General features: G+C 45.2%; 1 protein-coding gene across 1 annotated transcript in view; it reads left to right on the top strand.

Annotated features, from left to right (window-relative positions):
• Positions 1-1,649: 1,649 nt before the first annotated feature.
• The window catches only part of T265_01462 (hypothetical protein), a gene marked incomplete at both ends in the record, with an annotated part of 20,580 nt that continues 8,939 nt past the window's right edge, over positions 1,650-13,290 (top strand). The window contains 5 exons of the mRNA XM_009165503.1: positions 1,650-2,085; positions 5,109-5,544; positions 8,040-8,250; positions 10,691-10,782; positions 11,675-11,785. Coding sequence (XP_009163767.1) covers positions 1,650-2,085; positions 5,109-5,544; positions 8,040-8,250; positions 10,691-10,782; positions 11,675-11,785 — 1,286 coding nt within the window. The remainder of the gene's footprint in view (positions 2,086-5,108; positions 5,545-8,039; positions 8,251-10,690; positions 10,783-11,674; positions 11,786-13,290) is intronic.

The raw sequence follows: 13,290 nt of genomic DNA, 5'->3' as shown, positions 1-13,290 counted from the left end.
TTGTAGTATACGGTGTTTGTCATTTTGATTGATTCATATGTAAGTATTGGTGATGTACAACCTTGCTTACTGGGCTTTGGCTCATGAGCTTTGTTTCTGTTTTCCATCCACAGAAATTGTCGTGAATACCTGCCTTCGGAGAATCACTGTCCCCTGGTGCTTCCATAACGTGCATATTACAGGCTGTTGGTCGAACCGACTCGATTTCAAGTTCCCGATCAATTTAACGGTATGGAGCGCACCACCGCACTATAAAATCAGCGTTTGACAGGTAAGCTTGTCTCACGCTTTCGCCATAGGTGATGCAGAGGATGGCGATAGCCAATTTGGCCTTCCCACTCCTGAAGGAAATACCGCCTTCTACTAGACCAGTGAGGCTAACACAGCCGTACAAGTTGACAGATTGCTCTACTACCTCAATCGGCCTACGCACAAGCAAAATATCGGTGGCCGAGCCCACCAAGCCCTACAGGAGCACATTACACTCTGTAGGCGCATGACGAACCATGAGGCGAGAGTCTTCACTTTGTTTGATATTGTGTGCATCAGTTCCAAGAAGAGCCACATCACCTGCGTACCTGTATCAAGCCTTTCGATCCCACACGCCTGTACGGTTGGGAGTGCATCTTCTATGATAATACAGATGGCGAAGTTGATGAGGAAAGTTGAAAGAGAACAGCCTTGCCTGACACCACTTGTCTAAGTGAAACTAGCCGAAAGCTTCCCACGGTTCTTCACGCATCCATGGGAGTTGGCTTCAGAATTCTTTTGATGAGGGTCAAAAATCTATGGGGGATACATTTGCTACATAGACACTATCATAGTGCCTGACGATCCACAGGCAACTGATAGCCACTTGATCCAGTTTGGTTCACAGTTGATTTAAATTTGCTGGCCATCACCCCGACCTAAGACGGTCTCGGTGGTTGGGCCTCAACCCCGTAATACTCTTGCAAGGTATATCGGCTGGAACCCAGTTCTCCAAGTTTCAACCGCGCCAGGAACGCCAAAGGGGAGCAGACCCCCGTACTGTGGACACTCTCGTTACGAGGTTTTCTGGATGTAAAGTCGTGCTATCCTCTGCGATAAGAGTGTAAAGACAGCAAAGCACTACCTTCAGACATCCATCATATCCATATTTATAGAAGCAGCACTGCTGCCTTCTACTAAGAAAGAACGAGCCAGGAAAGTTCAGTCCTAAAAGCCGCACACGGATCGCCAAACTGTTGAGCATGGTCTCACGCATTTTTCAGTAGGACTGAAATAATTCTAAAGCCATACGGTCTGGTGCTGCTCAAAAGATGCCTGCTGTGTGCAGTCGCATTAAGGGTCGGACAGTAGTACCTTACTCCCTGCGTCTTCGGGCCAGACCAGCCCTCTGTGGCCAAGTGGGTCATACTTGAGTAACTGACTTCGGGACGGGTGCCTCAAGAAAACTAACAGCTACTGCCACGTGGTTCAGACATTTGAATCGGAGGCCAGGGTCAGGGTCTCCGAACACCGCCCCAGTGATATTTTGGGCAGGCGTTTGAGTCAAGGGCTCAAGGTGGACACCTCAACCAAACTCCCTTCATTTTGGGCAACCGAAAAGTACCGACTGCCCTTTCCGCTCTTCGCCCACTGTCTCTCCCATACCCCGCACCTATCGGATGATGCAGTGCGACCAACGCAACTGCCGGTTCCATAGCCATTGTTCCGTATCTGAACTATCACCGTTACAAGCCTCAAAAGATCCGACCCACGTTGCAGCCTGCAATGTCCATATTCTCTGTCAAATTGGGCGACAGGAGTCTCTTGCTAAAACCTTGCTTCTCCCTCCACGCGGTGTATGTTATGTCACCAAAACATGCATACAATGTCCCGTTTCGATTGCGCACCTCAATCCGCTTAGGGCAAGCTCAGATGTCCCACATTTTGCTCTTCAGTTTTCTGGTGGTATCGACGCAGTTGTTCGTGTTATCTGCAGTGTCGGAGTTCTACTCAGCCCCACGGTTGAAAGCGCCTCACTGAGCTGGATCGCAGTAAACAGTCGCCTTTGCGCTGTGGAGTTGTCTGGCTCAACCGAGGTCAATTCAGTCCGATGTGGTAAGCGGTATTCATTTGTTGTATGAGCATACAGCCCGAAAGATGCAGTTGTGAGCCTGAGAAGGACGGATTTTCTCGAGGTCTATCGCTACCGCTTCAGTTAGCAATATGAACTGATATAATACTATTGAGGTTAATACGAACTATTAAGTTAAACGAATAAGCCTGGAAGGAGCACAGGTAGGCGATAGATTTGGAAGCAGTGCTCAGGGTGCAAATAATTTGGGACGACTTCATCCTTGTAGTGATCAACGTCCATTCTTGACCAGTGCAAATTTCTAGTAATATAGCTCACATCGAGTTACGTGGAGGCCACCAACCACAAAACAGTTATGGACTTACTTCTGCCGTGTGGCTAGTTACGTGGAGGCCACCAACCACAAAACATTTATGGACTTACTTCTACCGTGTGGCTATCAGTCGCCGATAAAGAGCCTCAATTGAAGATTGCCGTTCATTCTGAGATGTGCAGCTTGATTCCGATCACGCCGTTGTGCGGGCCCGGTTCTCACTTCGCTTTCCTTCCTCATTACACGCGCCGAAGCAGAGCGTTACCATTCACCAGCTTCGACAAGTCTCAGCACTCCAAGAGTATTGAGCTGATCTGGCTATTAAGCTGCTGAAAACGCACAACTAAGAAGATGACGACGACTAACTGGACGATGAATGGAGCGAATTGAATCAAACAATGCTGTCATCACCATCATTATCAGAGATAGCAACTTCCGTGTTGGCGCTGATGCTTCACTGCCGTATAGCCATAAAGTTTGTCAAATTATATTTGAAGTCAGGGTGAAGAGAAAAGACAACGTTATAAGGGGGACCTTGTGCTGGCTTATCGCGTGGGGCTCTGTCTGAAAAGAAATTGATGGCACAAAAGCCATTGATATCGATCAGCCGCCATTTATTGAGATGTCTCCAGTCAGGTGCAGGAGTCGGGGAAACCCCACGACTGGAGTACCTGCTACACAACCAAATGCCCATTTTCTAATTACCTCCTCACTGTTCGACGGCATACGTCCGGAGATGTCATGTTAGACAATACAAGAGTACAACCCTTACTATATCCTGGTACACGTGACCTTTGAGATCCAATGAGTCTGAACAGTGAAGGAGAGCTATAGTCGCCTTCATACCTACAACATTGCCGCGGGCTTTTCTAGGTGGGCGTTTCAACCCTATTTCACTTACGTCCCGATAAGTTGGCTAACTCGTCAAGTAAACTCCCTCCAATACTTTTGAAGGACTGATACGTGTCGAAGGAAGGCTGCAGAATAGTGATTTGTCCCAATCCCGCAGACGCGCCGTCATACTTCCTAGTTGACATCCCGTGATACTGCTTGATTAGACAATGCAATGAGCTGGAATGGCATATGGGTACGTCGCTTATTAGACAATGCAATGAGCTGGAATGGCATGGCACGTCGCATGTTTTAGTTGCCATGCTTCAGAAATCTTATAGTATCAACGGGCCGGCTGCAGTTAAAAGGTTTGTGCGTAGGTGTTTGCCTTGTAAGACGGGGTCGATGAAGCCAGCTTGAATCCGAGATGGCCGTTGTGAACCCACTGGATATGGCATCAGAAATTCCTCCCTCTCCCTTCTCTCCTGATTTTTATTTTGAGTTTGATTTGTCTTTTGTCGATGCTGCAGTCAGAATAGCCCTATGCATAGTTATGGTTCATGGACAGAAGAACGTTGACCTGGACGTTCTCCGCCTTGCGCTGGTGACACAACTTCCCTCCAAAGTCAAATATCCATATGTATATGCATGCCGCAGTGTAAAGAGACAGGATTGTCGTCCAGTGACTCTTCATGAGTAATTAATAAGGCATAGGAATCGAGAAAAAGGCTAGAAGAATGAAATGATAAAGAAGGCGAGTAACTCCGGTGGGCAGCAAAAGAGAGAGAAGTGCACATGTACCTTACGGGCTTAATTTTGATTGTGATATTATTGATCGCCTTATTGAGGGTATACGCCTTGAACAGGTTCTTGAACAAACTTATGGCCCTGCAGTCTTTAAGCCTCGATTTCGACTCTGAAGCCAGATGTTCAGCTTGATGAAACCCCGCACTTTTTTGATGAACGTACATACCTAGGGTTGTCCTTGTATGAGGTCACAAATTTATGCTCTTGGTTACGACGTCGAAGGCAAAGCATAGGAGCAATAGGAGTAGCCAAATGCTGCCATCCCGGGCCACTGTAGGATAGATAAGGCTCGGGGAATCCACATGTCACACTGGTTGCGGAAAAGTTGAATATTAACGCACGTTACATTCTCGAATCGCCACTTATCCAGGTCAAAGCCCACTAGTCGACATTGAAAAGGAACGCTGTGGGTTACTTTTTCGGGATGCCAAATTAGATGTTGCAGCATTCGATGCCAAACCCTGGCAACACGGAGGCTGATAGCTTACTCGGATAGCTGTCTCGTTTTTGTCTTGCCGGTATAAATAGAAGGACCACATCAAGTAGATTATACGGCGGGAGCGAGGTGCCTCAGTAGTTAAAGCGCGAATTTACTGACCGGAATGTCTGTGATTGCGGGACTGAATCACTGTTGGTGTGCATCCGATATGCAGCCCGCTCAATCCCACAGCCGTACATATCCTACCTTGAACTAGGCGAAACAGTGAATATCTTCTAAAGAATTCAAATGAGAGATGAATAACTCTGCTTCGAATCCGTCACTGTAAGCTTCCTTAATCTGAATCCCTCTTACAGTACCTAGTCCTCTGGATGCCAGGCTCACTTAACTTGAGCTTCGAACAACACTAAATTGTGGTGCATCCACAATCTCTGGCTATGCTTTTTTTATGATTCCATAGACTGGTTCAGGTAATGAGACCCGAGCCACCGATTAGGCGCAGTGATATTTGCAGCACGAAAGCAACTACCGCCCTAATTCAATTGGTTTCAAGTGAAAACATATAGACTTTAATTCGCCTGGCGTACACATTCTTCGTGTACCTCCTTCAACTATTTGGGGTTGCGTTTATCTGATTTACCTTCCATTGGTTTCAGCTTATACAGAAGTGAAAGCCATGGATAACTATGATTTCGTTCGAACTGGGAAGCTAAAGCTCAAAGGTGATAAGCACAAGAAGAAAAAACACTCTCATAAAAACCATCAAAAACGGTCAGATAAACCAACCGATGCTCGAATCTTAGACGCACAAATTCACGGAGGGTGGTGGGGTGTGAGTGAGTTCGCTGATGTCGCTGAATCGGTTGCCATAGAGCTCAACAGTTGGCCTGCTCTGCAGCGTCAACTGAAGGGTCCTGATGAGAACTGGGAAGCTTGTACAAGCACAGCTTACACATCAGCTTGTTACCTTTCTGCTACGGACGAAGGCCTGTTTGTTGTTGGTGCACCTCGTGGATCCGGTGAACCCCCTGCTCCGGAGGAGATTTTCACTGCAATCAAGGTGTCAGACACTAAAGTGGCCTTCAAATCTGGGTGAGCGTTCGAGTAACCATCTTTACCACTTCATCTTGCTTCACCTTGTCAGAATTTCGCTCACACACATCCGTCAGCTGTATTTTCGTCAATGTTTGGAGTTGACTTCATTCTATGCGAGGCTCAAATTCACCCAGGTGTACAGTGAAATCCCCTGCAGATGTCGACAACATTTTGATTTTTTTTATGCGTCCATGATTTTGTTTAGTTTAGATATGCCACCCTTGAGCAACGTCGAAAGGGGTTTGCTTGCATTGTTTGATGAGCTGTCGAACCCCGTGATTCCAGTACTTATTTTGCAGTAACAGAAAGAATAGTTTAGTTTCAATGCAACTATCGTGCCGTTACACTGTTCCCTCCTAACGGTCCTACGGATAGACAAACTTTTTGTAAAGGCCCTTTTTTCTCAGCGCCCTTTCAAAACTAATTTTCGATTGTCTCATTCCTATCAGGAGTACATCTATCAGTGAAGGCGAACCCGCGCTTCCCGGCCAAGCCGGTGTTGGCTGTCTCTCAGTACTAATGTTCTTCAGGAACTGTAGAATGGGTACTGTGACCCATCATTTAATCCAAACATTTAGGTGTGCAGTTGACCAATATTCGTTACAGATGATAAAGTGACTCGATCTTAGTAAGAATGTAGCTCTGTACAATGTATACATAGCTAGACCTCTCTAGGGGCGTAGGAGAAAGGGCTGCTTTGTATGCGGTATCCACCCTTAGGGCGAATTTAGCCTGATGAAGTGTATCATTGTTGAATGTACGCTGAATTGTGCTGGAAGGGCATAGTATTTAGATGGTCTCCGTAGGGGTGTATCCACAGGATCCGATGGTAAAATTAGAGCAGTTGAGAACAGGACCTTACGAGGGGATCATTTTGGTGTTTATAGGATACTTAATGCAGCCATGAGGTTTGCATCACGACTCCGATTTACAGTCGTTTCGTGATCTACTTCATTTCTAAGTGAAGTCAATATAACATCGGTCTCAACTTCAGTTACATTTATACCGTTTTCTTTCACTATTATTTCGCCGTTTCAACCCCATTGTCGGGGTAGAGGTGGGCTTTGTGCAGCCCTACATTTACTGGAAGCCACAAAATGCCATAGGGAGGAAGTCAGCCAAATGAGTCGGGTGAAGCGCAGTTGAAAATGTGTTTTTATAACCTTATAGCGCCTTTTGTTGACCTCGAGGAAGAAATTCGTTATAACAGGAATGTGTTTCGGCATCGTCTATGCTGCTATGTAGAACCCCTATTATAAACACGTATATGAAGAACGTTCGCTTACGCACATCTACCAAATGATCATGTCCACCAGAACAGCAATCTGAGTGTACGGTTTACCATACTTGTCACACCCGCAATGTTTGAAGTACTGTTACCATCCAAGCTTGTTTGAAGGTGAAAGGATTGGTAGCTATGTTTGCCTCCTTTGGCAGCTGAATAAGTCATGTTGGATCGGCAAAACGGTAGATTCGACCCCGGAATCGGGAAGACCGGAGCGATTTTTCCCGATCCTCGACACTTATTTTGCCATCTTGACGTCAGCTTTGGTGTCAGGAGTTTGAGGTTCTGCAGTGGCGTCAATGCTATTGTGGCGATAAAAATGCGCACTCGAACATACACTTCACATGTTATGGGACCATTTGCCTTGCAGCCTTCTGTCCAGTCTCATAAAAGAAGGAAATTGACATAAAAGTCGTTAATTGAGACTCGAGAGTGAAGTCTGAAGTACCCTGCCAGTGAAGTCAGATGGGTTGGTAACCGTATTCTTCGCGCATATATGCGCTTCCAAATCACACAGCTGGCAACGACTGTGCTATTGCCTTAGATGTATAGCCATCAAAATTCCTTCTGGTGAAAAATGGAACAACTCGACCCGGATAAACTTTCCTCCATCATCTCCGCTATCCTCAGTGGACGAAGATAGCACATGGTCACTGGTTACTAGGCTGAAATAGGCATTCGAAGAATTTACCACCGTAGATCAATCAACGAATCATCTTAGCTTCGCGCCAAACTTCGTTAACTTCAGGTTCTGTACGACTGTCAGAACAGTTGCAAAGGGTGAAAGGTCATAAATCTCCTTGAGAAACCAAATAACCACCGACTTATTTGGGTTGCTATAACTTCCATCGGTGTGGTTTTCTGTACCATATCCATGGGTTTTTTCAGCGCCATGCATTTTCCCTGTGAATGTATTACTCAATTTGCGCTGTCTTTCCGATAATTTTTTAACTTTCTTAGAGTATCTTAGTCTCTTGGCTCTTAGTATCTTATCTCTCATCCACAAACTACTTGCTGATGCAGTCAGAAAAAGAAAGAATAGGATACTCATTTAACTTCCTTGGTAATATATTTTCGACAGAAGCGATATCCTCTAGAGGCTGTAAAAATGAACCGTACTTTTCGACGGATCTCTTTTCGCAACACTTCTGTTCTGTTTAGTTTCCTGCAGGCATGCTACTCTTCATTATCTTCAAATGTGTTTTAGGTATGGGAAATACCTGGGGGTAACAACAGGTGCCAGTCCCTTGTTGGTTGCCGTTGCCGACGCCATTGGCCCTCGAGAACAATTCGAACCAGTGTTCCAGGAAGGAAAAACTGCACTTTTGGGCGTGAACAACTGTTTCCTCTCTGCAGACCCCAAAACCGGTGATGTAGCTTTTGTTAGCCCGCAAGCTAAATTACAGGAAATGATCACGGTATGTTATCTCTATCGAACTGCCATTTCAAGACTCCTTTCCGTACCACTTACATTGCCTTCGTGTTCCTTCAGGTTTGCTTCTGTTGCTTCAGGTGTGTGCCGAGAACTCTAGTGAAACCCGTGTGTAACAGTCAGAACAATCTTATTTATTGGCGTGGTCTGTATATCGTCTATAACTTTACTTTGTTCGTTGAAAGCTAGTTGAAGTACACAGGCTCGAACTCTTCCTGACTGGAAACGCAGCGATTATGTCACCCATTTGATAGGGCAAGTTTGGCCGCCGATAAGCATGAAACTAGGAGAAACGGTGAAAAAGAGTGTTTGGCGAAGTTGAGTCTGCATCATTCAAACACCGAGGACAATTGAGTGAATACAACAATCGGATTGACTCGTGCCATTTAGTCACGTGTTTAGTTGGTCTATGATATATCGACCTTGCAGATGATAGAAGCCAATACAGCCAAGGTCCATTGTTCAGCGTTTCATCCAGGTCATACTTTGTCTGACCTACGTCTTGTTCCATGCAGTGTGGTTTTTAGCAAACAAGCCATGATGTGGCGATCAGGTGCCTAGCCTGAGAAAACGTAAAGTAGCCAACCTGGTCGATTTAGCCGCATCTAGGCATCTTCGTGATTCGTGTACAATGTTTTGAAAGTCGGTTCCAAGCAGTCTCCTTTTATCTCCAGCACACTGTAGCCGAGTTTCACAATCTCAGAGCAGAAATAGCTCCATCGTACCGTTGTAATCCCTGTAATTTACCCAAAAGCTGGAGCCCCATAATCGTAACAGCCGAACGAAAACAGAGTGAATCTGGGAGATAAAAGTACTTATTCCTTCGATAATGCAGCCAGTTGAAGAGTTGTAAGTATCCAGTTAGGTTGATCTATCAAACAACCCCAGGCTCTCTGTCCTATCCTTCCAGTCATGGATTAAAACTCCGCTTTGAAGGCGCATGTCGTATCCTGAAATGCCTCGCGATATGGTTTAGGTTGTCATATTTTGTTGGAATATAATCTAGCTAGCTTGGTGCCGTCTGAATAATAGGCCTTTCAGATCTTTCAGTGCGAGAAGTTCAACTGTTAGGTTAGAATGTTGAATGGACAGCCCTAAAGAATACCACTTTTTGTGGTGATCTCGGAAAACTCTCACGCGAGGGTAGATGGAATTGTGGTGCCAGGACGTCTTTATATGGTAATTCGATGGAATGCCTTGAGGGCTGCTTCTAGAATTAAGAAATCTCTACTAATACATGGTTTTGTTCGAGGAGTTTCTGGAAAGCAAAGGCACGGCCGGTGCATCCGCGGTCTTGTAAGCACATGAAGGCGAATTACACTCTCCAACTAGGTTTGAGTAGATTTTTGGCAGTTGACTTTGCTTGGTTCTTTTGCCGCAGATGGGCTCTGACTATGTGACGCAACTCCATCTTCAATTTAACATTTCGACCTTTAGGACATAATCAGTCTCTCGGACCCAGTTTGATGGGCAGCCACATTCTCCGCTAACAAGTGCGTGGTGTGTCGGTGATGTATCCCCACAAACGTGGACTGGACGGTCACGCTGTAATCTTGCACTGGTAAATACAAGAAAATATTGACTGTTCATCCGAAGGCTGTGTGACTAAGTAAGGTGCTGTTGTCACCTAGGTTACTCGAATCCCATCATCTTGCTTGATCACAGAGCACAGGCAACTTTACTTACGCACTGTCGGTTTGGGCGCACGATGGGTTATCCGACAGGGGAGTTGGTTGAAGTGATCGATTCAACCATATCAAAGAGGTGGTTCCTTATACCAGGTGGACCGTAAATTCTCCAGCCTAATGCGAATCCAGTATCCTTTCAGACAATTATCGTGTGTGTATACAATTGCTTGAATCTGGGTCAGATCGGAATCAGAATCCTTCACTTCAAAACTCTCCAGTTAAATATTCTTTTGGAGTTTCACTTACATATTTCGGTCTGCGTGAGTGACCCCGTGCTATGGTAGTTTGAGGGTTACCTGAATTGCGGTCGGATCGGGCTTTGTACTCTAGGTCTATGCAATTTCTGCTTATGATTCTTCATAGCTGACATCCACCACTTATCAACTCGGTTGCTTCCAAACCACTCTTCGCCCACTATTCTATTCACACTAGGGTACTTGAGCATGTCTGTTGAAAAAAAGAAGTTCCAAATCGCCAACACTGCCCCTCCCCTATTTATATTTCTGCTCTGAGGCTTCTTGCAAAAGGAAAGCACTGTTTTAAGTTTTCCCATTTTAAGGATTCGCTTTGCAATTTGTAAATACTGTGTTGAGCTGGTTGCAGGGCGGAATATCACATTTGTGTGTGTGTGTGTGTGTGTGTGTGTGTGTGTGTGTGCAGAGTGTGAGGATCCTTCCAATCCAACTTCCAATGGTTTTAATATTTTGGAATTCCTTCTATTCCTCCTCCTCCGTCTAGATCAGATCCAATCGTGAATTGTTACGGGACCCACTAAACGACTTACCAGAAGAAGAGCGAGAGGGGCTTTCGAAGGCTGAACTGAACTATGTGTACGTTTAATACGAACGCTTGTTTTCAACTAATCGGCTATCCTACCTCATTTTCTCCTCATGTTTCATCTCGCTGTTTTTAATTAAGTTCTGGTCTGTTCTGTGTGCGGAAGTGGAGGACGTAGTCTTCGTTCATTTGCTGGAAAGCCAGTGCTTGCTTTCCAAGTAGGGGATCAGTTCAATGGAGACGAATGGACTATGATGAGGGGCGAAACCAATGTTGGGTTTTCAACGACCTTACATAAGTAGCGTTGGGCTACTAAAATTACCTGCCAGTATTTCTCAGTGCATGTGCCGTTGTTACAGACTGGCCAGTTTATTAGATCTGTCACCACATTCATCCGTCCTCAGTGTGTGAACACCGTATGAACCGTGCGCCACCGTTGATGAGGTCCATTCCTGTGTAGGTTATTGAAGATTAAGGCAACTTGAATCCTGCTCACCACCTTATCGGACCTTCTGGAGAGAAATGTCACGGTGGAGTTTTCTATCTTGGGTTTTCGCTCTCTACCTCAAAATTTCTTCCCTGGCTCCATTTCTTGGTTCCAATCGTATTTTCCACTCCAGCTCTTCTCCCTTTAGTTTACACGGCAAATCGTGAGTACTCGCTTCAGGGGAATACTACAAGCTACCGTAAAGTGACCTGCGTTGGAACGGCAGGTCGAGACGGCACATGCTGGGTCCGCTTTGGTGTGTTCCGACAAGCGTTACTTAAAGTCACCATGGTTAATATGAAGACATCACAGCAAGCTTTTGCTGGTTTACTAAACGAAGGCGATTGACTCTGTAATAAATCAAACCCCTTTCAAACATGCACCATATACTCCCACGTAGATATCTGTGACGTTCATTTTTGCTGAAACACTCCTCCACTTACACCGTTGCTTTTCAGACGCAAATTTCAAAGTTGGCAAGATCACAAACTTCGACTTAGTAAGGAAGAAAAGAGCGCACTGAAGCATGCAAAACGTTCTGGGGATCTCCACGAATGCCTACTTGACAGGTGAGGTAAAAATGCTTTTTTGCTTTTGTAATTGGGCTACTTTCAACTTCATAAGTAGCGCGATTTACAAAAGCTGTATTGTCCATGCCCAATGTGTGTGAAGTTAGCTGTTCAAGGAAGCCATCGTTCTGGTTACAGTCACGGAATGCGCGCAAATAGGGTAGTTATCTGACTACTTATTTCCGTGTTTAAGCTCATTAGATTGTGTGTTTGAATGCTCGAGTACATGGTTTTCACAGCGGTCACTAAACTCGTATTGGTTTATGTTCGCCTTATTTTGCCTTTTTGCTTTTTTTGCAGACGGGAAAAGATGAAATCAGACCGGTATTGTAAATAGACGGATGACTTCCTTTTTGGACGCATTTTTTGAGTTGCACATTTTGTATTATATGCTTTCTGCTAACCTTTCTTGTTCTTTGATCCAGCGTCTGTGTCGCGGGCCACAGATCTTGGATATGGTGAGGGGCTGAGTGACATGTGTATCCTCGCATTTTGCCTGTAGTGTGTGCAGTTGTTACGAAATAAGCTGCTAGTGAATAAAACCGTGAACTCACCGGGATAAATTTGATCTTTGGGTGCCCCTTTGGCGACGGCTTATGTTAGGTCAAATATTTAATTTGATATAGCGAAAATAAAATAACGATTCGCTGGAAACCTTAAGCCTGATCCTACCTCATATCCGCAAAATTAGTCTTAGGTATAGTAACTACTCATTATTTTCAGTATTATGTTGCTATCAGATCAAAATTAGTCGTATTTGGATTTGTCTTCCTGCGATTCTCGGAAATACGGCTATGCTTCATGTGTCTTAGGTTGGACGAGTTCTAGGAGTGATGATAATAACTGCGCCGATATGTTTGCATGACGAGTAATCTGGAAGGTGTCCTATCGGTGACGCAAAACGGGCGGTGCTGGTACGTTCCAAAACATTTTTTGTTAATTTATGCTTCGGACATGCCTGTCTTCATCGCGTAGAGGGCTTCATCGCTAGGTGAGGCCCGCAGTTGTAGAATAGACTTCGGTTCGTTTAACAGAATGCTTGATTTAGCGAAGAGGCGCATGCGAAAAGTGTTTGCCCCTGACGTGTACACGTTAAAATTATTATTGAGACGAACAACTTTGGAGACGTTTTGCAGGTCATGTTATATCCCCCCCCGAACAGAAAGTTTTGACATGTTTCGAGGTAACTCTGTCAAGAATTCAAAAGGGATGAAAATGGAATTGTGGGCAGTCACTGTAGAAGTACGTGGTAGTCGAATATACAGCGTGTTGGTCGCTTGTTCTATGTTGTCCATCTAATTCCCCTGCCATCGTTCGGCTGTGGCATCTTTTCGGTGGATAGCTGCCGTGCAGTCACAAGGAAACGCCAAGGCCAGGACTCTATCAGACTGCCTAAGCCTACATAGGGGCAATCGCAAAATCAAGGTTGAGTTGGATTCTCCAACTTTCTGGGTAGTGGCCTCAATGCTTTAACCACTGAGTTATCTCGAGTTCAACGAGTTAGA

The sequence above is a fragment of the Opisthorchis viverrini genome (genome assembly GCF_000715545.1).
Source record: "Opisthorchis viverrini unplaced genomic scaffold opera_v5_16, whole genome shotgun sequence".
NCBI lineage: Eukaryota > Metazoa > Platyhelminthes > Trematoda > Opisthorchiida > Opisthorchiidae > Opisthorchis > Opisthorchis viverrini.
This window is presented reverse-complemented; position numbering and strand designations above follow the sequence as displayed.